The sequence below is a fragment of the Furipterus horrens genome, unplaced genomic scaffold, assembly GCF_987537825.1.
Source record: "Furipterus horrens unplaced genomic scaffold, mFurHor1.1.pri manual_scaffold_1, whole genome shotgun sequence".
Classification (NCBI taxonomy): Eukaryota; Metazoa; Chordata; class Mammalia; order Chiroptera; family Furipteridae; genus Furipterus; species Furipterus horrens.
The window spans coordinates 194,035,722-194,063,153 of NW_028327171.1; the positions used below are offsets into that span (position 1 = coordinate 194,035,722).

General features: G+C 39.0%; 1 protein-coding gene across 1 annotated transcript in view; it reads left to right on the forward strand.

Annotated features, from left to right (window-relative positions):
• Positions 1-27,432, forward strand: part of PARD3B (par-3 family cell polarity regulator beta) — a 966,908-nt gene that overhangs the window by 659,907 nt on the left and 279,569 nt on the right. Inside the window, exons 17-18 of the mRNA XM_090282860.1 lie at positions 18,484-18,690; positions 19,432-19,669. Coding sequence (XP_090138986.1) covers positions 18,484-18,690; positions 19,432-19,669 — 445 coding nt within the window. The remainder of the gene's footprint in view (positions 1-18,483; positions 18,691-19,431; positions 19,670-27,432) is intronic.

Sequence of the window (27,432 nt, forward strand, 5' to 3'; positions counted from 1 at the left end):
TTTGGTCTGCTTTGTAGAACATTTCCCATCAGTTTTCTAATTACTAAAGATGTTTGTTTAAACAAATTTTCTTTCCTCAACCCCTAGACCTCTTTTTATTTGATCATGCAGCAAAACTCTAATACAGCATTAGTGAGGTTGTATAATCAAAGAATTATCATTTCACCATAGGGAAAAAAAATCCAGTTACAGGGAGAAAAACTCATATTGAAATAATTTAAATAAAAATACCTACGGCAAAATATTGAATGAGGAGATACCCCCCGCCCCCCGCCCATCTTCAGAGGGACTTAATCCAAAATGATTTGTATTTAGACTTGGTTTGTTATTTTACCTTACTGATCTCTCTCCTTTTTTTTTCCCTTGATGATACCTATGGCAAGAGACTTCTGTTCTAGAATTTTAAGAAGCCACTTTTTCTTTCTTAAAGATTTATTTATTTATTTATTTATTTATTTATTTATTTTTAGAGAGAGGGTAAGGGAGAGAGAAAGAGAGGGAGAGAAACATCCATCGGTTGCCTCTCATGCACCCTAAACAGGAACTGAACCCACAAACCAGGCATGTGACCTGACCAGGAATTGAACTGGTAACCTTTGACTTTGCACGATGATGCCCAACCAACTGAGCCACATGGGTCAGGGCAGGAGCTAGGTATTTTTAATAATTCCAGTGATTCTTACAAGAGAACCCTTAATATTTGTCTTCTCTCTAGATATTTCAGTGACAAGGAAAACAAAACAGATTTAAATTTCTTGCTGTTGAAATTAAGTCACTTCCCCAAATCATGGTTTGTTTGTCTTTTAATTCAACAATTGGAGAAATGCTCTTAGTAATTTGAAAAAAAAATTAGAGTTAAACATCAGAATTTTGCCACCTTTCAGTTAAAAAAACTTACTTGGGTTGTAAATACACAATGTAATACCCAGGTGATATATTATAGAATTGTATGCTTGGAACCTATATACTTTTTAAACCAATGTCCCCCAATACATTTAATAATTTTCTTTAAATTTCCTAAACTCATTGCATATAGGTTCTACAATGCGCGATTCATTGTTAGGTCTTTACATGAAACTAAAGCCTTTAGAGGGTGTGAATCTTTACACTACTAGGGTCAAAGGTTCTGTCTTAGCATTTTAAGGAACCAGGTATTCTAATTATTTCAGTTCTCTCGATTTAATTTAATTCATGAAATGCAGCAAAAAGTATATAGTGTTTTCCTTTTCTACAATTTTATTTGAATCAAAGTTGGCCTAAGTACTTTCTTTCATTATCCAAAATATCATCTAATCACTATTTTGTATCATACCCCTTTTTAATAAGCATGCAACAAACTTTTTTCCAAAAAACGAATTTTAGTGAAAGATAACATCCAATTTATCATCTTAACCATCTCTAAGTGTGCAGTCAGTAGTGTCATGTACATTACATTATTGTGCAGCTGACTTTTAACATACCAGACACTATACTGAATTCCCCTCTTCTCTGCAGTAAGCAGGCCACCCCTACAGCCTCATATTTGACCTGGGGTGGAATGTTCCCCTCTATATCCACACAAGGAAAAGCAGTTTTTACCTTGGGGAAGTTACTCAGATTCCTAGAAAAACTTTCAGTCGGGTTGGCTGTCATGGTGTGAATTAAAAGGTTATGTCAGAGGTTAAACTATGCAATTAAATCAAGAAAGCAGATTATTCTAGTAGCTGACATTAACTTTGGAAAAGAGACAGGATTAGCTGTACTTAGTCGCATATAAACTGCATGAAGTGAACTATGGGAAAAAATTATTTCACCAAGTACTTCCCTTAGAAGAAAATTGTTCTGTCTTGCACCTCTAATTTTTCAACCTAATTCTGTTACTTCATGAAGCTCATTATCCTTTTCCAGATTTGCACACAGCGACTGATGCATTGTGATGGGTTGTTTTTGTTTTTCTGCTGCAAGAAATATTCCCTCCCTCCCTAAATAATTATCCACAAATTAACTTTTTCTCTTACTGTAATAGTTGTTGGGATAGACTGCAGAAAATAGAAATGTATAAGCGATACTCTTTAGACAGGAGATAAATTTTTCGAGGCCACAAGAGTATCATTTATTAAATGGCTGCTACAGTTTACTAAATAGGCCCCCTTTGACCTGAAAGAGTTAATGCTATATTGAAAGTGTCTAGGTTGTCCCCAGCTTTTCTCCCTTGGAAGGCTCTGACCCATTAATGGAAGTAATAATAATAATAGAAAACAATCCCACTTTACCTCCATTACTCTAAAACTGTTAATGGCATCCTAATGTTTTTTAGTCTTTAAGTGTAACTGAAAACTGACATTCTGCTCAGCTGAAATTTCAAATGTAGTGTTTTTGTCATTGCCATTTTTATATCCCGTGCAGAATGCTGAGTAAGGAACAAGGCAAAGGCTTATAATTGGTCTTTTAAATCATCATAAACATTTATTTTTCTCCCCATGGCTATATCTAGTGCCAATAACTCAGTCACAAGATGATGGGAAAACTATTTAATGATGCATCACAAGCTCCTTCTAAATTCTTACCCAGAACAAGGCAGGGAAAATAAAATATGACACTTAGCTCAAAAGTTGATTTTAAAATAAGAACAAAAGTAGCTCTTTTTGTGTGTGTGAGTATTAACAATGAGCCAAATTATTCTCTCTCTCTTTTTTTTTTTTGATGTAAATAGTTTTCAGAAAAACTGTATGCTTTTGTGCTTGTGTTAAATTAATTATTAAAATAAAATAGGGCTCTGCAATGTTTGAGGCAGAACAGGGCTTCTGTTCTGGGAGGCTGACTTCTATAAAAGGTGAATAATGATATTCCTGGGGCTGTCCAGAGGATGAAAAGCGCTTGGCACAGAGCCTGTCAAAGAGTAAGTTCTGAATAAAGATTAGCTACTGTTATAGTTGCTGAACCAAAACATGCATCCCAGTTTTGGGGCCTTAGGTCATACACACTGGGCAAATGAGTCCACTCGGTACACGGTGCAGTTAGAATCTCCTGCCCTGTTTATCGGCCACAGAAATAAACAAGTGTATTTGAGTGGCCGTGTTTGGACCCAGAATCAGAGTGTTCCGAGGCCTCACTTGGCTGCGGGGGCAACTATATACCTGGTCCTCTGGCTGGTAGGGTCCTGCTCACTCTTCTTCCATCCCTTCTGCCCACCCTCATCTCTACACGTGCCCAGCGCCACGTGACCACTCTGTAGTAGATAAATTGCTGGGCTGCCACCCCTCAGCAGGCCTCTGCTCTACCCTCCTGCCCCTCAGCCTCCGGCTCTGTCTCTCAATGTGCCTGATGTGGCTTGTTTCTCAGGGGTCCATTTCAGCCCCGAGCCTTTCCCTGCTGACTCCCACCACTCTCTCCACGTCTTGCTCTATCCTGCCCTGTTAGGAGGAGCTTTCCAATTCTACACTTTAACTTTCCATATAGATTGCTTGTTCCTGAAGAGCAGGTGTTCACAAAGAGATACCCTTCTGAGTCTTCTTTGGTCAAATGAGTCCGGCACCAGTGACAGCTGTGGAGCAGACACCCCTTTTTTCTTCTGAATAGCAGCGCATGGCATGTAAGACGCTGCAGCTTTACAGCCCTCTCCTATGTGTGAAATGTCATCTGATCCCAAAGAAACCCACGAGAGTGGCATTCTGTTAACTTAGGCAAGTTACTTAACCTCTCTGTGCCTCTATTTCCTCCACATAAAATAGAAATAGCAATAGTGTCGTCGTCGTCAGCAGCCGTCCGTCTCGAGAGACGATGGTGTAGCTTCCCAAGAGTCTATCTGCACCGCCGAGAATGGCTGTGCAGTCCGACTCGGGAGTGACACGGTATCTGTCTCCTCCCGTGTTGAATCGACATCTTGCGATGACGCTGAAGCTACAGAGCCTGGGCAGGGTGATATGGAGGGTCTGCTGTTGCCCATGCAGCAGACCCCCCCTCTCTTCGCAGCTGAAGGGTCCAAGGGAAAGACGGAGTCAATACAGCTTGGCTTCAGGTGCGCCGCAGGAGTTGCCGGTGTTGACTACAACGTCAAACCGCCTTAGGGACTCCGGCTCCGGATTTTCTGTCAGGGTTTACTCCCTTAGCCTTTCCCCTGAAGAGGTATGCCGCAAGGCAGCGGAGGTTTTTTGGAGTCAGAGTTTTCCTTCTCTGAATAGCAATAGTGTACACCTCATAAAATTAAACAAGTCAATGTACATTAAATGACTCAGTATGTGCCTAGTACAGGTAGTTGCTGTGATTTTCACCACCATCATCATTATCATCATCAGTGTTATATTTTTCATTATTCCACTTTTACTAATGACAAAACTGAAACCCAGAGGGGTTAAATAACTTCCCTAGACCCCAGATCTTCAAATTCCAGGTCCACACCCAAGATACCTCCTCCGCCAACTTTTACTGTTAACAGCCTTCGATGGCTTTGTGTCCATCATTTCCTCAGTTCATTTATAGATAAGTTCCTAAACCACAGTTGTTTCAAAACTCTATTAATCAAAAGCTTGAAATGAAAATATCTATGTGGCCCAAACCCTCCTCCAGAAACAGCCACCTCTTCCCTGGGAGGCAGCTCTGTCTCCTCCCAAATGTGAGTAGCCGTGAGAGTACAACGGGGGGATTGGGAACTTAAGGGTAATGTAAGTATTAGTCCTCTATCTGTCACAGACATAAGAACATATTTAAGTAGCACAATTGTAGATAGGTTGCCCAAACCCGTAGCCAACTATAGCAAGAATTGATTTTATTCCCCTTGGAAAGCCATTCTATTTTTCTAAAGTATATGGCAATTAGTGGTATGTCTGTAGTTACTAGTAATGATCTGGAGAATGCCCACCCCTTCACAGGGGTGTAAGGGGCCAAGCTGAGCAGATCAATGTAATGTTGTACAACTCTCCTCAGTGCTGGGAAATTTGTCTCTCATAAAACTTACCCAATAATAGACTAGAACATGCCCACCTATCAGCTGGCATCAGACACATTTCTCATTGCTGTGATCATCTCTGTAACTTATGATTCTTTTTGTCAAGTAGACGTAATAGCTGAGGAACAATCTTCCCTGCTCCTCAAGTGTCTGTCTGGCTTAACTTGAGACAAGCAGTGAATTGTTATATGGATGAGAAATTGGAGAATAGGGTATTAAGACTCTGTAGGCTACAATCTAAAAAAACAACAACAACTTTAAACTGGGTTTTGCAAAGAAGACCATTTGTTGACTCATACAACTGAGGAGTTTAGAGGAACATCTACATAAACATCTAGCTGGATCTTGAGTCTCAGTGTCAACAACATTCCCTCTCTAAGGTCTAGTTCCTCTTGTTCAACATCATCCTTATGGAAAAGCAAGATGGCGACCAGAAGCGCCAGGCTTATCCTTCCAGTAACCCCAGTACCAAAGAAGATAACTTTTTCCTGATCATTCCACCAGGATTAGTTCTAACTAGCCTTATGTGAGTCAACAGCCTATCGCTGAACCAATCAGGAGGATGAAATGCACTGACTAGTCATGGCTGGGTCAGAGGCACCCTTGTGGATAAGGGTAGGCAGACATAGTAATGCAAGCAAAAGACAGGATGCTCATTCCACATGGAAGAGTGGATACTGGGTAGAATAAAAAGAATAGATGTCAATATCAGGGACAGAGGAAAGGGGCAGATCAGGATAACTGAAGAGACATGACTCTTTTTTTTGTTTCTCTGAGCTTCCCTGAGAGGGAGTAAAGCAGCGTTTTCACGTACCCTAATGTTTCGTTACAATCCAGCAAGAATTTCAGTACAAGAGAGATTGATCATAGACTTTCCCAAGGCGTAGTTATTAATGGAAAGACCACCTTCTTGTAACCTTGTTCCCTCTGGCAAGGGCTCCTCTGGCTGAGTTATAGGGAAACTCCAGCGTGTTGTCAGATTTCACAACAACATTAAGTGGGACTTCCTTTTCATATTTGCCACCTCATTTATTTTGTGTGTCCCCAAGTTATTAGTTTTACTGCCCATTAATCATTATATATTACAAAATGGAGTGAAATGTGCTTACGGGGAGATAGCACAGGGTCTGGGCATGACAGTCACAGCTTAGCTGTGCCAGGAAAAAAGAGTAGGAATGGCAGGCAGGGCCCCTGTCCTACTCCTTCGCGGGGGCACAACCGCAGGCGCCTCTTGCCTCTCAAGTGGATGAGAACGCTTGTCTTCAGCCTTTCCCTTCTGGTCAAAGAAGGATCTAAAGAAAGTAGCTCTGTTCACTGTGACGACAGGTGACTAAGCACCAAAATATTTTTTTAAAGAAATTGCTTCACAAAAGCCTGAAATCAAAATGGTAAAAAGGAACAAAGTAAAGAATGATTTTTTTAGCAGTGAGTCCCATTGCTATATAATGCAGCAAGCAGTTTTCCTCTTCAGTATATTCTTTGTATTTCTTCTGTATTATCTTTTCTCAGAATACAAATACTATCAAGCTGTTCCTCCAATGAAAAACTCTTAAAGGCTTCCAGTTGCCCCCTGCTTTGAGTCTCTCCTTCTCAGCCAGAGTTTGAGGCCTGTTATATCTCCCTTTCTCCTCTAGACCCAGCCTTATTTCCCACCAATCTCAGGTACTGTCATTTTCCCTTATGGTCACTCCATCCCTCCTAGTTTTCCACCACGCAGTAAGTGTGTCATGCATTTCCCCATTTGTGAGTGACTTTTACTGCCTGTGCTCAGTCCATCTTCAAGGACAAGTACTGCTTTATCCACAAAGCCCTTTCTACAGGGACTCAGGCACAGTGTGCTTTCTTTTCTCTGGGCGTCCAGCAGGTCAAAAGTACTCCAGCCTTGAACTGCGCTACAGGTCGGCATTCTTAGCTCTCTTGTTCACAGAGATGCCTGTTGGCCAATGACCCCAAAAGTCTATGACCTTGTCTGGTTTGTCATTTTGTTGATGGTGTCATGCACTTGTCTGAGGGAGAAGAGTTACATGACTGTGAAAGAAACTAACCAGCTCTTTACTTGCTGCCCCAGACATGGTTATTTTTAACAAGTGATTTTTAACGCTTGCTTTCTTTATAGCAAATGGCTCTGTAACAAATAAGCTTTGGGGGCTACTGGAAGAAGTAAAGGCATAAAAGATCATTTGAAAAGTGACGAAGAGTGTTAAACAAAATTTTTAAAAGTGGAAGTTTTGAATAAAGGGTGAACTTTCAAAGCTAGTGATGACTCAGGCCCATTATGTATGTATATGGAAACAGAAATCCTCCTGGCATTCTCTTGCTTGTAGAGAATCCTTATAATGAGTATAAACATTGCTCATAAAAGAAGACGTATTGTAACAGAACCCATGGGCTGCTCCGACTGAAACAGAACCCACGGGCTGTTCAGTTATTAGAGGCCCGATTGCCCGCCGCCAGAAGCATAACTCTCAATACCAGAGTTTAGTGAAAAGAAAAAACATTGTTTATTTAATAGTTATATCGTTGGCAGCCGTCCGTCTCGAGAGACGATGGTGTAGCTTCTTAAGAGTCTATCTGCACCGCCGAGAATGGCTGTGCAGTCCGACTCGGGAGTGACACGGTATCTGTCTCCTCCCGTGTTGAATCGACATCTTGCGATGACGCTGGAGTGTCCTCTCCAGTGAAGCTGAAGCTACAGAGCCTGGGCAGGGTGATATGGAGGGTCTGCTGTTGCCCATGCAGCAGACCCCCCCTCTCTTCGCAGCTGAAGGATCCAAGGGAAAGACGGAGTCAATACAGCTTGGCTTCAGGTGCGCCGCAGGAGTTGCCGGTGTTGACTACAACGTCAAACCGCCTTAGGGACTCCGGCTCCGGATTTTCTGTCGGGGTTTACTCCCTTAGCCTTTCCCCTGAAGAGGTATGCCGCAAGGCAGCGGAGGTTTTTTGGAGTCAGTGTTTTCCTTCTCTGATGTACCCTGACTGGAAGATCGAACCAGCAACACTTAGCTCGCAGGCCGACGCTCAATCCACTGAGCTAAACCAGCCAGGGCAGTTAATAGTTATATAGATTTAGATTATTTGCGGATTTCTGCCGTTAAGTCTTATCTTCTTTAAAACACCCACAAACACATAGTTCTGCCTCCCCCTACCAAACCAGGCTAGTTTTAGAAAAGTCAGAGATACAGTTTTCCTATTTCCCAGACACAGTTCAGCTTTACCGGCAGCTCCCAATCATTCGATCCTGATTGGGGAGGTTTTGCCTGTGTTGTGGTGCCCTTCAGCTTTTAATGCAGAACCACGTGGAGTTCCCAGCCTCCTTATAAACCGCATGGAGTTCTCCCGTTCCTTTCCAAGCCACATAGGTGGTAGCCAAAATGTCTGCCACCTATTTTTAAATCCCTGACTGCGTCCTGTGATGCAGTGGACATGGTAACCAGTTCTGACCATTCACAAAACCTTGCACAGGCTCTGTGTGCTCTTTCTGCACCCTTCCATGGTCCAAACCCCTCCCATCTTCTTGGGGTCTTGGAAGAACCAAAACCATTTGCATAACTGAGAAACTAAGCTACTAGCCATAGTCATGCAAAGGCATCTTAAAAGCTGTTCCCTTTCCCCCATCCCCCAACCCACGGGCTCTGGGGATTTTTGGAGACCCCTACTCTGTAACAATATGGTACAAGCCAATATTTAATGAATACTTACTGTGTGCTAAGTACCACATTTAAGCTCTGTATCAGATAATCTTCTCACTGTCCTGTGGGGAGATGCTTTTAGTCATTACCTGTTTTACAGGTGAAGAAACTGAGGCACGAAGAGGTAAATGAACACCGTGCAGGGATGGGCCTGGGACATGGACCCAAACTGTGTGATGCCAGGGTCTGTGCTTGTAACAGGTGTCGCTTTAAACGTTAAATGGTTAGTGGAGACTGAAGAGGCAGCTAATCAGTGGAGCTAAGAGATAACTTGGAGCCCACTGGAAATACAACTCCAGAGAAAGCTAGGAGTGATACATTTCTCATTTCTAAAATTTGGGGATCTTCCTGCCCTCAGAGGATCTACTTCACAAATGTTAGGGTGTTATCACCTCCTGTGTGTTCGTCTTTGCTTCACTCAAGGATTATAAGATTCTGGAGGAAAGTAGATGCCTAATCTTTTATTTCTGAGGCATCAAAGAAAGTGGGAGGAACTTCAGCTCAAGGATTATCCAGACCAGAAAGTCTCAGGTCACTTCTATGTAGCTTTGAATAGAATGACGTTTTTATTTTTTGTTTATAAATTCAAGGCATTTTAAAGAGGAATTGGAGGAGAGTAGGTCCAGTGATTGTGCTGAGATTTGCATAAGCTATCCTATCGTACTAAAGCGCTGGCTCTCAGACATGGTGTTCAAGTCATCAGGGAAAGGGAAATCACAAAACACAGTTGGAAATCCTCCAAATGCACCTTGAAGTAGAAACTACAGAATTATTCCCAAGAGATAGCTTTATCTTCAATCAAGCATCAGATTAACTGATTGGCTTGTGATTAAGGGTGGGGACACATGAAAGATTTAAATTTTGAAACACAAGAGTCACACTCCCTGTGATAAAGTGCTAATGGCATGAACATCAAGCAGAGGCCATTACTCACACCTATTTGAATGATTTTTTTTTTTTAAAGAAGAGATAGTAAGTGTTGACTAGGATGTGGAAAAAAGGGAATCCTTACACACTATTGGTGAAAATGTAAATTGGTATAGCCACTGTAGAAAAGGGTACAGAGACTCCTCAAAAAATTAAAAGTAGAACTATTCAGGTGATCCAGCAATTCCACTTATGAATATATATTCAAAGGAAATGAAATCACTGTTTTGAAAAGACATCTGTATTTCCACGTTTATCACAGCCTTATTCACAATAACGAAGACATGGAAAGTACCCAAGTGTCCACTGGTGGATGAATGGGTAAAGAAAATGCGATCTACACTCACTAAAAAAGGAGAAAATCCCACCATTTGTGACAACATGGGTGGATCTGGAGAACATTATGCCGAGTGAAATATGTCACACACAGAAAACAAGTACTGTATGATCTCACTTATATGCAGTATCGAAAGAAACCAAACTCCTAGAATAGAATGGTGTTTGCCAGGAGCTGAGAAATGTGGATAATGCGTAGATGTTGGTCAAAGTTCTAAGATGAGTAAGTTCTAATGTATAGCATGGTAACTATAGTTAACAACACTGTATTACATACTTGAAAGTTGCTAAGAGAGTAGATCTTAAATTTTCTTACCACACACACACACACAAACCATAATTATGTGAGGTAATGGAGGTGATAACTAACCTTATTGTGGTAATTTCACGGTATAGTCATGTATCAAATCAGCACATTGTATACCTTAAATTTCCACAGTATTGTGTGTCAATTATACCTTGATAAATAATAAAATGTAACCCAAGGATTAAAAAAACAAAAGAGAGACTAACAGAAAACACTTCATTTCTCCAAACTCTTACTCTGTCCTAGACACACACTCTCACTGAGTGAAATGGTGAGTGAAATTGCTCCTATTTCTTAACTTATTTTATCCTGCCTTTCCTCCCTCCTTCTCCCCCTTTGTAGCTCTCTCTGGACATGAATATACAAGCAAATTTGGGAAAGATCAATTGTGTATAGTGTGATCTCATTTTGTACAGGAAAGAACTTTGTAAATTACAGAGCAGCAAGGGACTGTTAGTTACTAATTACACTTGTCTTCTGTTCCTCTCAGGACCACGCAGAGTTCTGAGCAATAAAAAATACTCCGTAAACGCTCAGTGATAGCTGACTTGATTTTGGCTTGGCATTTATTAGATTGAAATCTTGCTCAAAGTATATCTATAAAGAGATCGTTATTTATATTAACATGAAACTGAAAAACCTCACTTTATCTCTGTTCTGTAATTAACGCAGTAATTGAGAATTTGCAGTTGTTTTTAGTACAGTCAGATATAAAAAGGAGATAAAATAGTAAAGCAAAAAATATTAAAAGAACGTTTGATCCTAAAAAAATATAGGTACTCAGTTTATACACTATGTAAAAATATCGTCATTTGAATACCACCCACGCAATCTGTTTGACCTTTTAGTTATGCTAATGGTTTTCTAAGAAATTCATTAGAATTCTTTATATTATACTTTATTTTGAGAGTACTATAATACACAACTCACATGACAGAAATCATTCAACAATCAAAAGCAGAAGAAAAAATGTGTTGTTAAAGCAAGTCATACAAAGAGTAAATGGTAGAAAGGAAAGGGAGTGGCTCTCACTGAAACAGTTTGTGTTCCAAAAGAAAAGCCTGTTACCAACATATACAAGGAGCTAGAAGATAAATAAAAGTGCTCTTGGCAGTGGGTAAAAATAAGATTACTTAAAGTGGCAAAAAAAGGTTGGCATTACAAAGAGAGAAGTTGAGAGAAAGCAATGACTATTATTAGAGAAAGACCAAAACATAGAGAAGACACATGGATAGTTATTAGGTGGGGTAGAAATTATTAAATCCTTGAAAGTGGCCCAAAACAGCCTAAGGGTTGGATTAGCAAAGAACAGGAAGCTATGTGTGGGCTTTGAGGAAGTGAAGCAATTGGGGGATGTGTTTCTCCAGGTAAAACTTTGTTCACCCTCACAGCACTGAGGAAAGTGGCATCCAGGTGCTATAACTACCCTCTACTTTCACCTTCTTTTATTTCTACGGCAGATATTTAATTAGCATTTCTCTGTGCTGAGGATACAAAGATCAGCAAGACTAAGAACATGATAGGTGGCATCTATCCATCTTCTTAATCCTATACCATAGGTAGAAAGGCATGCCACCTTAGTGAATTTGTTTGACTCTCAAAATGAGTCTTTCTTCCAGGTAAATAATAAAAGTAGTGAGGTGTTAATTTTGTTTTGGTTTGTTTTGTTTAAGTAGCCACATTTCCCTGCAGAGACTAATGCTGTTTATCTAATTTTTTAATTCATTATTGTCTCAAATGCTAGGTTGTTTGTTTGTTTGTTTGTTGTTGGTTTTTAATCTAGTAGGGTTTTCCTGATAAGGCAGATAGAGGAAAAACAAAAGATTAAAACAAACCAGTCTATTGGGAATGAATTTGCCTTGAGTTCTTCATTTGCCTTAACCCAATCTACCTAGAGATATGCTTATATATTTTTAAAAAAAAATTTACTCATGAAATTGAACCATTTTTTTTATCCATAAAAGAGAGAATTAAAGAAAAAGAAAGTGTCGCAAGAATATTTTTAGTGTAATAAATTCACTGTTTAGTAATTTTGTTGAACATAATTTGAGTCCAGGAAGGAAATCAAAGTATAGCACTAGAATTTGACTTTCAGTTTATAAAAGAAGGAATCTTTAGGAAAGAAAATTAAAATGTATAACAACTCTTGGCAAAGATGTAAAGACCCTTGCAGGGCCATGACCATACACACAATCAAAGCATTCATTGTATTTGTTCACCTAGTCTTACCATATTGTCTCCAGATATTTTCACCTTAAAATAGATAAATGTTTGAAGACAGAGTATGAGAGATTATGCAAACATATGAATCTTAATGAGAAATTCATTATTGAACATTTTTACATGAATTTCAGGAAATAATAAAAGACCCTGGGATTTATTGAGACTTAAGAGAAAAAAAACTCTGTTCTTGGAGAAGTTGGGAATTGCCAGTAAAAGAGCTGAGACCCAAATGACAGCAGATAATGTATAAACCAGATTACATTATGCCCTCTGGTAATGAATAGGAAATGCGGCACTGTGATAAGCTTGGAATGATGATCAATATTTGGAATACTGAGATAGGCAAGAAAGTAATTAGTACCATTATGGACACAGCACAGATAACACAATTTGGGAAATTATACATTTGGATTTTATGAAGAATTTTTTCTGGGCTAATGGATTTGCAATGATATCTATTAAAGCACATAAGACATTTTGCCTCTAGGGAACTTACTAAAAAAATTAAATATACAAAATGTTCAGTAAGTATAATCTAAAATAAAAATAGAAAATGGAATATGTCGAAGAATAAAATGGTGTTGTGACTTCCTACTTAGAATTTATAATAATTTTTCATTCAAAGAGTTTAAAACTATTAATTTCACATCACAACTCCCCATGAAACTAGTAAAGCATTTCTATTGTATTTGCCTCAGTTCATTGCTCATGATACAGAAAGGCCAAAATGATCATGAAAGCAAGCTATCTTGATGAATTCCTGGCCATTTCAGGCTTCATGCTGTGACCCCTGGATAGCATTGTAATAATTTTGATCCCTAATTTACAACAGGGCACAATTCCTTTATTTTAGAGGGAGGGACACTAACTTAATTAAAGTTCACTAAGTGCCTTAAGGACCGTTGATGTTATTGAAATGTGCAGATTAATACATTCATTATTTATTACTAATTTATCATAAATATATGTTAATTATTAAACTTGAGCTGGGAGAAAAACTTGCCATGTATCTGAAAGTGAATACCTTCCCCAAAATAATTTCTTATGTTTTAATAAGAATGTATTGGAAGCAATTTCATCAATAATGGAAGATCCAATTACTGGTCTTCTGGATTACGGCATCCTTTTAATGTGAGATTTTAATGCTAGAATGGAAAGTTCGAACATTGCCAATGAAATCTCTGACTAATTAAATGATTATAGCCTAAAGGAAAGGGCAACCAAAGCCCCATTATTAATCTTCCCATAAACAGCCTCTATATGTGATGAAAAGATGGATATATATACCTTTTTTTCAAAAGAAAGGTGTAAGGAGTTATGTGAAAAAAAAATCAGGTCAACTTTTAAATTAAAAAAAGGAAGGATAGTATTTCTGTATGAAGTCCTTTTCAGCTTTCTGCAGAAGAAATGATTGTATATAAGAATGCAGTGGTAGATTGAACCCATGCATTTTGCTGGGCCTTCACTTACTCAAAAATTTAGAGAGAACAGTAATAATAATTATCACTGTCTTATGAGCACATACTTTGTGCCAGGCACTCTTTCATCCTTGCTTATCCTCATTTTACAGATTAAGAAACTGAGGCACAGAGGGTTTAATCACTCCATGAATAAAAGAGTGGGGCATGTTGGGATTTGCCACAGCCTCTCCCTATAATAACTCACTATTAACTGCTACTCTTTAGACCAGTGGTTCTCAACCTTCCTAATGCTGCGACCCTTTAATACAGTTCCTCATGTTGTGGTGATCCCCAACCATAAAATTATTTTCATTGCTACTTCATAACTAATTTTGCTACTGTTATGAATCATAATGTAAATATCTGATATGCAGGATGTATTTTCATTGTTACAAATTGAACATAATTAAAGCATAGTGATTAAGCACAAAAACAATATGTAATTATATATGTGTTTTCCGATGGTCTTAGAGGACCCCTGTGAAATGGTCTTTCGACCCCCAAAGTGGTCGTGACCCACAGGTTGAGAACTGCTGCTTTAGACTGTTTTCTCTGTTATCCTAGTCACCTGCCCTGTAGGGAACCAACAGCAGTTCTCAGCCTGAGGGCAGGGGCAGGCATCCCAGACTGAGTCTGAGAAGCTGAGGGTCACATCCAAACAGCCATCTCCCCCTACACAATAGCTCTATACTCCCCTCTGTTCACATTGTTTATGCCTGTGGGAGAATTAGTGGCATGCCTCCTTTAAATCTTTAATTCTCTTCATAACACTATTTTCCTGGATGGCATGGAGTAGTGAATGTGTCTGAGGATTGGTGGGGCCAGAAGACATGACGCTGAAATTTTCCTTTACTCTGTATGAGGAAGGCTTCTAGGACCAATTCAGGACAATACCCTTCCTTTGAGAACAGAAGAATCTTTGAAAGTGTTATAACATCTTAAAAATGACTGCAGTGGTATTTCTTTATGAGGCCTTTATTTTAAGGGAATATTTGACACATGGAACTTTAAGAATATTTTTATTTTACCACCTTCAGAATAATTTTTAACATGTAATCCCTCTTCTAGCACCCTTGGTAACTGTTGTATCATGTATTGTGAGAAGTTTGTGTATGTCAAATTCATATTTCTAATGGCCAGATAAGTTTATCAGGATCTTACAGAATGTGGTCACTGGACATAGAAGTCATAAGTTAAAAATAAAGTCCTGTTACTAAACTTTTGAAGAAGATTTGTTCCTTGGCATTTGCAACTAACCTAAGCTGGCCTGGAAATCAATGAACAGTTGTACTCAGATTAGTTCTGTGATGCTCAAAGCAGGACAAGTAAATGCTCAAATTTGGACAAAGTCCACCCTGTGACTGATAACACGTGGTATTCATAGATCACTCTCTCAGACAATTACTTAAACTCAGCCTCAGCCAATGTCATATCAGCTACAGATGAAAACATGAGGAGTGATCGTATTTTAGGATGACTTCAATGGGATAAAATGACTGAGGTTTTGATTTTGATTAATTGCTTATTTTATATTATGCCTTCAAAGAGACCTTTACTTTTAGTGGGAACCTAGAAAAAAAAATATGATTTGGGTAAGTAGGCTAAAAATAGACAGTTGACTATTCCCAAATTAAAAGCTACAGAATTCCCAAGCTAGAATTGGTAAGGGTAGGTGTAGAGAAGAGGGATTGAATGTGACAATTTATTGTATATCATAAAACCTTTGCATGGTAGAGTAGTTATTGCAAGTGTTTTGTTGGCATTTAATGCCAGTGCCCATCAATTGACATAATAATCCATCCCAGTAACCTTGACTTTTGTCAGAAGCCTTCTGACATATAAAGGAAGTGTGAGCCCTGTTCAAGGTCCTGTCAGAGTCCCCTTTCACTTGCAGGTTCAGTTCCCTTAGGTCAATGCTCCTGTAAGGCCTTGTAAAAACTTTCCTGAATTTGGATTCTTCTCTCTACCATCATTGTCTCTTCCACTGCTACATCCTGTTTACTCCCTAGGAATAAATACAAACATTTTTTCCAAGCCTGAAACCCCCTGAGACCATATTACAACCTAGGGCTCAATCGCCCATTTTGCTTTTAGTTTTACTATGTACGATTCAATACATCTAAGAGAGCTGGGTTGTAATTTTGGTGAACATCAGTTGATGCCTCTAATTTGTGACTTCTATTTATACAAAGTGAATTCATAGCTGGCTCTATTAATCCTGCAAAATCCAGTTTTCTTAGAATGAATAACAATGTATCTGTTCCTTCTGGAATATAACTGTCTTGCTAAGCTTCAGATGAGCTCCTTTTAGATAACATGCCTTGTATCTTGGATGATTTATTCACTTTCATGTTCCCTGGAATTTATTGCTAAAGGTTGATATGAATACTTACAGTTTGGTTTCTAATATAATCTCTGGGATGGCAATTAATAAATAAAAGATGGTTACTATTGTTGACAGAAGGATGAGGCTTTCTCAGAAACTTTTCATCTTCACGTTTTTCGCCAAACTTCATACCAGACATCCCTACGGCTTCACGGTGTAAAATTTGTTCTGTAAACACCAAAGCTTTTACTGTTGCCTCAATGCCCCAAGCCTCTAGGTTGCTTTTTGTTTGCTTGTCAGAAATGATCTTATTTGATTTCTGTTTCTTCAACTTACCATCCTTCCTGGGAACATAAGAAGTATCTCCCTTTCTGAATTTAGTAGTAATGTATTCCCTGTATTTATGACTTGCAAGTAGTACTGAAATGTGTCCCTGAAATTTCTTGTAATTTTCTTTTTGCTTAGTCACTTGTCTGCTGCATTTATGGGAAATACACTGTCGCTCTATAAAACACAGTGTATATTGTCATCCTGCATATTGTTCAAAGTGCAGAATTACCTCCTATAAGTTAATGATTAAACTAAAAAAAATCCGTTTTTTGCAGTTTGCCTGCTTGACTAGGCTCAGGGATCATCTAAACTAACGCTCTTATTTTAGAGATGAGGAATCTGTATTCTAGCTTAAGTAGCTTGACCATAATCAAGTAGAGAGCAGAGGCAACATGCTACTCTAGGAAGCACATAGCAGAAAAGGTGGAGGTAGGCTGTCTCAGGACAGTGTCCAGTTCTGACACTTATGAAGTGTGCAACTTTGGAGGTATTTCACTGCTCTGTGCCTCAGTTTCCTCATCTTGGGCCTAACAGTAGTGCCATAGCACAACTATAAGGATTATAGTAAGTTCATATAAGCAACGCACTTAGAAGAGGACTAAGTATTGTTAGCTGTCAGTGTTATTGTCATTATTTTGAATATTCTTAATATATTCAGAACATAGAGAAAAGTGTGTATTGTTATTTATGTTATGTATGTTTATATAGGCATTTCATCTTTGTTGTACTTTCGTATTCTTTGTATTGCCTAGCACTGTGTTAAGCAATCAGTGGTGGTGTTCATGGTGAGGGCAGTAGTAGAGCAGAAATAGTGACCATAGTAAGAAAAGGTAGTGCTCTTTAGTGAACCTTACTGTACGCTAGGCACGGAAATGTAGGTACTTTATGTACATACCCCTTAATATGCATTCAATGTATATCTACTGAAAAATTGCAAAGTAGTTTAATTCCAGTAATGCAAGTATAGCCTCGTCATAATAATAATCCCATTCGTAACTGGAAAGGATTGTGAGCTTTGGCTGTGGTGGAAGAGAGTTCTTATAGAATTCTTTCCATCTTTAAAGTAAACCTGTGCTGCTGATATTTATATGGCTTAATCCTGTTATGGACAAGTGGGAGTTTGGCTGTGGGTAGGAATGGAGGTCAAGACCAAGGCCTGGGTGAAAGGGGGCAGATACAGGGCAAGACAAACAGTACAAGGGAAAAATATTATATGTCAGAACACAAATTATTATAACTTGTTTAGGTTTTGTTTTTCTCTTTTTGGAATATTATGTTATATAAAAGTTTCCCCTTTTGTTAATACCCAATCAGAAATAATTTGTAGCAATAAGCATTGATACAGAAAAGTTGTTTTCTCTCTTGCTTTGCTTTATTTATCTATAGACTAAATAAATTGCATTCACCATACATGAATAGCCACCAGAGCAAAGTAAAGTATTTAATCACAAAAATGGAAATCTCGTCAATGTTCTTTGATTTCTGTACATAGCATGGTACTAAATAATTATGAAAACAGTGATGGGAATAATAAAAGCTACAGAGTATGGGAGTGCTAGATATCGGTACTGGGAGAAAAGCATTTATTATATTAGGTGCTTTGTGTACATGTGTGTCAGTGTGTGTTAGTGTGTGTGCATACACACACAGCCATGTACACATCCTCATACATATCTTTGTATGCTATCAACTTTCTAATTTATATGTGTGTATATGCAGATATATATATATATACATATTTATTTATATATATGATATCATTTTTAATCTTACCACAACTTTATACAAAAGAAAACTAAGGCTTAAAGAAGTCAAACCACTTACTCAAAGTCACAAAAAGTGTCAAAGCTTGGGTTAATCCTCAGCTGCCCAACCAGAAATATTTTTGAAACAACAAACCCTTCCAGGACACCACACTGCCTCAATCGGGAAAAGGTGACATTTTGCCCTTTCTTTTCCAGAATCTCCAAGCAAAGATTTCGGTCCAACTCTGGGTTTGAAGAAGTCCAGTTCCTTGGAGAGCTTGCAGACAGCGGTTGCGGAGGTCAGGAAGAATGAACTTCCCTTCCACAGGCCCCGCCTGCACATGGTCCGCGGCCGTGGCTGCAACGAAAGCTTCCGAGCGGCCATTGACAAATCTTACGATGGACCCGAAGAACTAGAAGCTGGTAGGGCAACCTGCTCCCTTAAACGGTTTCTTCATCTTGTTATTCCCCACTAGTCACAGGCAAGAATGTGTACTTAACCACGGAGGAAAATGATTTAAGAACCACAATTATATTTTTGATATTAAAAGTAATTCATTTTCCCGATATGTTTTGCCCTTTGGCTTAACGAACATGGAATTGGATAAGGCAATATGCAATTTATTTTACAGTGCAAACGCTAAAGAAATGTTCTCTTTCACTTCCCTACAAGGACCAACTGTCGTTTACCCTGAGGGCAGGAGTACTAAGTATGCATTTCTTGACATTCTTATTGGAGTCATTAGAAGCAGCATCAACCCGAGGACTGGCTGCATTAATTGGGTGGAAGCAGTTGGGTTATTTTTGTCTTTGAAACTCCTCCTGGAGATAACTCACCCTGTTTGTTTCCCACCCAGCATGTGCCCTCTCTGAGCTGCTCAAGGTTAACAAGCTGGCTTTCAGAGAGGTTAGTGTTGTACCACATATCAAACCTTCCAGGCCACCAGGTAGGCAAAGGGTCGTCTCCCACGCCCAACACCAACCCTTGCTAGAAGTCACCAGATTTAGGCGGTTGTCTCTTCAAAGGGTACAAGTAGCCACATGGAAGGGTAGAACTGCAGAATGCTGTTATTCATTCTTCTGTGTTTACATTTTAACTTTTCTTGACATGCTAACAGTAAGTGCCCTTGATCACATGTATCGATTTTTTTTTTCTTTGTACAGATGGACTGTCTGATAGGAGCTCTCACTCCGGCCAAGGAGCTCTAAATTGTGACTCTGTCCCTCATGGGAACTCTGAGCTAGAGGATGTGGAAAATAAAGCGAGGAAAGTCAAAAAAACAAAAGAGAAGGAGAAGAAGAAGGAAAAGGGCAAATTGAAAGGCAAGGAGAAAAAGCAGAAAGAGGAAAATGAAGATCCTGAAAGGAAAATAAAGAGGAAGGGATTTGGTGCCATGCTGAGGTATGGACTTGCTTTGAAAGCTAAGTTGGTTTTTTTGTTTTGTTTTGTTTTTTCTGTTTCTCCTGGTAAAATCACTCCTTTGTGAGCACTCAGAAGAAAATGCAAGCTTTCCTTCCCCTTTGACTAAATGCATAAAAAGTTAAACTGAGAATGTGCTTGCTCCTTTTCTGCGAAAAAAGATGTCTCTGAAACTCCTCATGGTGACAGGAAGGCGTTTCATTTCTATTGTCCAAGAAAAGCGAATGCTTGCTGGAGACGCAGGCAATCCCTGGAGCCCTCGGTAGCAAAGTGTTTTGCGGGTAAATTAAACGTGAGTCCAAACTGTGTAAATAAACCGCACCCTGTCCCCATCCCCATGACCCTAGATGTGTGTATGGGCAGCCTGTGGGTGCATTAGCTGTCACCGACAGGATCTGTGGTAGTGGAGATGTCACTAGGTCTGGAGATAGATGGCCCTGGTCTGAATTCACAGCCTTCCACACGGCAGCCACTGGGCTTCACACACGGTACTCAGCTTCCCTGAGCCTTATTTTCTCCACACTCAAAGTGAAGCTGGCTCACCTGCTCTCCTCACGCAGCGGGGCTGAGAAGCAAGATTTCATATGCGATCACTCCGTTTACTAGGCATGGCTCGTCGGAGTCCAGTGAGAAAACAACTTGCACTTTGGTGTCAAGATCACACCTTCTCCTGTTTCTCAGACTCTGCACTCAGCAGGAAAGGAAGGGCACTATTGAAATAGGATTTTACTTAAGTTGTATCTGGTATTATTGGGCTGTCAGGTGCCCTTTTGTGGGCCACTATTGTGGATTTTTCAGGGGGCTTCCTACTGTACCAGTCACTGACATAGGAGTTTCATTTTCTCCCTGATTTCTGGAGACCCCTCTTATCCCAGACGGTAGTCCTGAAGTCCCGTTACCCCAGCTAGTGGACTTCAGTTCCAGATGGCTTTAACCTGACTTCCTTCTATAGCACCTACTTGGTTCACTAGAATTATGATCTCGTGAGCCTCCACATGACAGAAGTACAGCCTGTTCCCACTGCTCCTTTCCTCCTGCAGCAGGAATGCCCCAACCAGCTTGGGGTCTTCCGAATTCTCCAGGGCAGAGTCAAGCATGGTTCTGTGCCTCCCCAACTGGAAGGTCACATGCCAAACTCTCCCAAGAAAGCTTTCATGCTGGGGAAGGTCACTAAATGTTTGCAAGTCACCAAGCAAGCAGGTAGGAAGTGGGATGACAGTCTCTCCTTTCATACAATTACCTTCAGATTCTCAAAGGGGATTTCCTGTAGCCTCCTCATTTATTTTGTTGGGGATCAGAGATGGAGACACCCCTGTTTATTACTTTCTTTACTCTTACAACTTCTCATCACAGAAAATCTCTCTCTCACTCGCTACCCTTCTCCATGGACTGAAGGTGAGTGAAAGGAGGTGACAGCTGATGAATCAGTTTGGCCCTCATAATAAACATATTAAACCCTTAGGAGATCTCTCTCTTCAAGGTGCTGAGCAGCATTTGTCATCAGATGTTCTCAGTGTTTGGACCTTGGACTGAAATTTCAGACAGAAATGGAAAGTTTCATTTAATATGTGTCATTCATATATATGTAACAAATCCTCTCTCTTTAATCTTTATATATATATACACATATATACATATACAGGGTGAAGCAAAAGTAGGTTTATAGTTGTTGGTATGAAAAATGATACCATAATTAATAAATAATACAAGAATAAACTCTGTGTTCTGCATATTCACAACTGTTAAACTATTTTGCCCTACTTTATATATTTAGTTATGTATGTATACATATATATACCTACATATATATGTATATACATATGTATAGTGACACTTAGGGGAAATGAATAATACTTACACCACTGGGCAAATCTCTCTAGCCATTGGTTTGTTTTTCCTCATGGCCTCCATAGACTCTTTCCTTTTCACATTTTGAATTTTGAGCTTGCCCTTTTGCAGGTAGTGATTATTATCACCAGAATTTATAGGCTATGGAGTTCAGAGGTTAAAAGTGCCGGCTCTGCATGTGGACCTCTGAGTCCAGTTCTTCTACTTCCTGTCTACGTAACATTGAGGAAGTTATTTAATCTCTTTGTGCCTCGGTCTTCTCATCTGAAAAATAGGAATCATAATAGAATCCACTATTATTATGAAAATTTTATTTGCTTACTTCCATACAACATGCTTAGAGTAGTGACTGGCAAGTAATAAACATTCCATAAATGTTCATTATTGTGATAAGCAGGATAATGGTCCCCTAAAGATGTACATGTTTCAATTCCTGGTACCTGTGAATATGTTACATTGCACAGCAAAGGAGAATTAAGGTTGCTGATCAGCTGACCATAAGATAAGGTGATTGTCCCAGGTTTTCCCCAGTGGGCTCAATGTAATCACAAGGGGCCTTAAAAGTAGAAAGGAAGATGTGACTATGGAACAAAGGTTTAGAGAAATTATATATATATTTGCTGACTTTGAGATTGAGGGAGGAGGTCAGGAGCAAAGGAATGTGGGCAGTCCCTGGAAGGTGGAAAGACCAAGGGCATGGCTTCTCTCTGGAGAGCCTCAGGAAAGGAACGCAGGCCTGACACCCCTTAATTTCAGTCCCTTTTTGTTGTTTAAAAGCCACTGAGTTTGTAGTATTTTTACAGTGTCAGTAGAAAACTAATATACTTATTTTCATGATTATAGCTACTTCTATGTCATAGTATTATAATTCACAAGGGAAAAAGTCCTCTTTAATTTAAGGTGTTAAAAAAACTATAAAGATTTAACTAGAGTAGTCTATAAATATAAAAAACTGTGAGAACTTCCCATTTTCTAGACTATCACTAAATTAGGCCTTAACTTTCTATTTTATTTCAGATAATCTGATTCGCAGGTTCATACTCCATCGCCCATAACACAGAGCTGGCTTTGTTGTTGTTCAGTACGCCCTCTATTTTCCTCTGTTAGAAATCACAGGACCTCCTAGATCCTTTAGACATCTAGCAACTCAGGGTTTGTTCCCTTCTATTTTAGCAAAATTAAGATCTGAAAGGTCGTGTTGATTTTATCTCTGGTGTAAAAATAGCATTGTTTCCCATAGCCTTTCTCATCAGTTTGTGAGCATATTGGAGCTTCTGCTACACGCACATTTTCAACAACAAAGAACACAAAAGCCGTTACCATTAGCCGACAGATTTTGCTTTAATTCTCATCTGTTGCTCAGATGCTATTGACTTAGTTTCTTTCTTATTTAAAAAAGATTGATTGCTTTAAGGTTCTCTAGGAGTCAGATGTGTGGTTTAAATATGTATTAATTTTTCTATTATCTGCGTTTCACAGACAGACACTTCCCTAACCTAAGGCTTTCATATAGGTGGTGCACTTGTACCATGCACCGTGGCCCCTGGTCAAGGGTGTGAGCGAGGACTGAAATTCTGCTTTCTTCTCACCAAACCTTGCGTTGTGGAAGTGTGAATGTGCTGACCATGGTTATGCTTGTAAAAAGCTAAGTGCTGTGTGCTTCTCTAATATTAGCTAATCCATTCATGCTGATGATAAGAAGTAAGTAGTACAGTTTAGCTCATTAGGTAATTTAACCTATACTCCTGTTCCTTTTGAACAAATTACTGGGATCTTATTAATTCATCTTTACATGTGTTTTCTGGTTCTATGATGCCTATTCTTTGCTGATTTCAGAATGATTCCTTGCAGATTCAACTATGGCTCTCACCCAGGCCATAAATTATTGTGGAAAAATATGCAGCTCTAGAACTCTGGTAGTCTTCCTGCATCCTGTTTGCCTGCTGTTGAAAGAGAACTTAGGGGATCAAGCTGCTTAAATTTCTCCATTACGTGTTTGGGTTCCTATAGGCATTGTACTCTGTGTGGCACTACCCTGCAGAAAGACTATCTGTTGCTCCTGGTAGCCAAAGGGTCAATGAAGCTCAAACCGCTCAATAGACAAGCCCATTCCTCTCAGTCTTTGCCACCCTCCTGGGGTCTAGCAGATACTTCTTCCCATCCAAGTACTAACCAGGCCCGCCCCGGGATAGCTTCTGAGATCAGACGAGATCAGGCGCGTTCAGGGTGGTGTGGCTGTAGACTCTAGCAGATACCTCCTAAGCACTGAAGGGAAATGTCCTTGACTAACAAAATCTTACTCTGTCTAGAGTGAAAAACCCAGAAATCAGTCCCTGATTTCTTAGTTAACATAACTAAGAAAATATAACCTTGTTGATCCTTATATTTTTTAAACTGAATTCTGTCATAGATTAGTGTTTAAAATCTATAGCTTTTATATCATAGCTTTTGTATTCTCCTCAATTGGCAACTGGTTTGGACCTTGAATGGAAAACCTTGATATTGTTGATCAAGTACCTTTTTCCGTGTATTTTTTGTGTGATTTTGTATTGAAAGGAATTGTGCCTAGTAAACTCCTTTTAAATAGATCAACAGAACAAAGTGTAAAACCTGCCAATAGAAACTTCATCTCTGTTTTTAAAATTTGTTTGCCTTAATTTATTTGATTAACACATACATTGAATGTCTACTCTTTGACAAGCACATTAATAATTATTCTTCATTTATTCAACTCTATTTAAGACATGTTTTGATCAGGTGCTGTTCTAGACTCTGGGCATACAGCAATGCAGTTTCTGCTTTTACGGTACATTTTTTGTCATAGTGAAGGAAGAAAAAATGAGACTTTTGAATTTCTTGACTTTGAAACAAACAAGCAGAATATCGCATAACCATGTAAACTACTTGTAACAATGAATTTCTCAGGAAGCGGTGGGCCATTTGCCTAGCATACCTCTGGGACAAAGCAGCACCTTGACAGCTCAAGGAAATCCGCAGTCATTTTATTCTGTGCCAAACAAGACATCCAGGCAGCGGCTCTTGTGGAACGTACATTTCGGTGAGGGGGAGAGAATGAACATCTAACTCAGAATAATTGAGATTATTTCAGGTTGTAGCAGGTGCTATTAAGAAGGTAAGAAGTCAGAAGGGATGGTGCCATCTCACCCTTGGTAACGGTCTTCACAGGTAATAGAGCAGGCATCTGCCCAGGCTACACTGAATTTTTAGCAGTTATGTTATCAGAATTTCACACACTGTGGTACTAATGCCAAAATCACTTTATGCTTGCTTTCTCAAAATAAATTTTGCAACATATGAATATGGGAAGGTTATTTTTAAACCAACTTCACATAAAGCTATCATAAAAAGCTAAGCCCAATTGTGTCTGCTTTAGTACACAAAGCCCTATTATACCTGAAGTAAACATTCTAAAGAAATGTGGTCTTTAATCTAAATGGTGAACTTGGCTGGCAGCTGTTTGTAACAACTCTCCTCTTCCTAGCCCATCTGTTGAATATTCTTTATTTTTACTTCTTAACTCAGCCAATGTAGGTATGCCTCAAGACTACACTGCTTCAGTGTCTACACAGAAAAACCTAAAGATGGAAGTATTTTAAAAATCTAGAGGGACCATCTTTTTATTTCTAAGCTTTGCAAATCTAAAGTATTTATGTTGGTTTGCTTTGTGCCAAAATATACTATATGTCTTATTGAAATTAGGGCAACTCTATGTAATGGCACTTTGCTGTGAGTTGGTCAATAAAGAACACTCCTATACATACACACATATACATGTTTACAGAAATACTCACCCTCCCTCCTCCGTCACTACCACAAACAACAACACAGATATCACCACCACCAAGTTAATACTTAATCTAGTTAAATATCTGTCCCTGACAAACTCTGAATATTTAAATCTCCAGACCTTCATTAATTCCCCTGAGTCACAATCTACTCATCAGTAAATTGGGGATAATAACACATTCTCTTTAAGTTGCTTTGTAAACAACAATTTATGTAAACAAAGCCATAATACTATCGTGCCTAACTTGGTTTATTGCTTGTCTTCCCCATGGCCCCACCCCAGACAGCCAACCAGGTGGGCATGCTGTTTTTTCTTTAGCCTGGACAATTTTGCATAATAAACTATAGTAAGTAATGACATAGGTAAAATTAGTCAATCATTTATATTTTATGAACTTTGCGTCAGCCCTTTCTAAGTGTCACCATGGACTATTTTCAGAGGCTATCTCATCGCTCGGTAGTGCTGAGTACAGATGAAAATGAACTCAGAAAGAGAAAAAAGGACTTTTCTTTCTTTTTCCTTTTTTTTTTTTTCTCTTTTTTTTATTCATGTATTGGAGACCAGTGTATATGGATGGGTTTTGGACTTGATATTCTTTTTTTTTAATTACTATTAATTATTTATTGTTGTTGTTCTAGTACAATTGTCCACGGGACAGGGGAGAGCAATGGACGTGATATTTTTAATGCATAGCTTGTAGTTTTTCATTGGGCTGCCTTAGAAGTTGTCTTATAATACATTCCCCATCAAAATACATTTTGACTTGATTTTTAAATTTGGTTAGAGACTGAATACTTAAATCTCCAAGGAGCATGGCATCCGTCATACACTTCTCCTCTTTACCTTCACCCCCTAACGGCTCTTATAGGTCTTGTGTACAATAAATGTAACGTGGCTATGCCCGTCATTACCTCTTTCTAGACAGCGGATGTGAAAGGTCTGGGTATGCCTTCAACTTTGTGGGTACGAAGGGTGACCTAGCTCATGTAGCCAGGCCAATGAGATTTGAACAGTCGTTTCCCCAAAGGCAAAAGGCCAACAGAAGGCCAGAGTTAAGGTGCTTTGCTTCATGACATAGAAGCCAGTTTGAAACCTGAAATTTCATATGAGAAATGAAAGCCAAAGTAGGTCAAACTTCTTAATTCAGCTTCAATTGGATGTAGAAATTATTTGTACCTTGAATACAGAGAAACTTACAAATCAGAGCAAAATGACTGCATGTATTGAGCTTGGGAGAAATATATGGCTTTGGCAAAATAATAATAATAATAATTTGCATGTCAAAGGCTACTATGAGTACAGCCATCCATCCTTCTTTCCATGACTTTCTATGATTACAGGGGGAAAGAAACAGGAAGTGAAAAACAGAATTTTGTTAGGTTCACTTTTTGTCTCTTTGGTAACTGAATTTTCTCACCTCACAGTTCATCTTACATTATTTACATTCTCTTTCACAATATGAGCAATGAATATTCTATTTCTTCATTTTGTTAATTTGCTGATTTTCCTTTGAGCTAAATGCCCTGGCAATTTTAATTTTTTGTTCAAATTGCAAGAGCCATGACCCTTTCTTTTTGTCTTTATTATTGCTATCACAAGGCCTGGGCTACATTTTATGAGCAGCAGTGTGGAGCCCATAATAGAACTGCAAAGTAGAGAGTATAATACACCGATATTGACTTCCACTTAACTCAGTAGTGTGATAGCTGATAATATTTATATATTTATGTATTGTATACCCTAGCTTTTGTTCATTTGCAACTAAGCACCAGAGAGAACAATTAGCACCTAATACGAATATATTGTGAACAGGAGAGTGACTGCGAGTGCTTATGCGAATAGGACAAGTGATATAAAATGATGGAGGTAGATGCAGGGATGGTAACTGGAAAGTGTGGATTACATTTGGATCAAACAAGTTTCAGCTTGTTTTGATGGGCTACTTCTCTGAGGGGCTGAGTAGAAAAACAAGTGAGCTGGTGCAGTGCCCAGTGTACAGTTTGGTGTCTAACTTCATTAACTTTTTTTACATTTTGCAAATCTCCTTAATGATTCTCTCAATAGAAAACAGCTAGATTCTCATATCTAC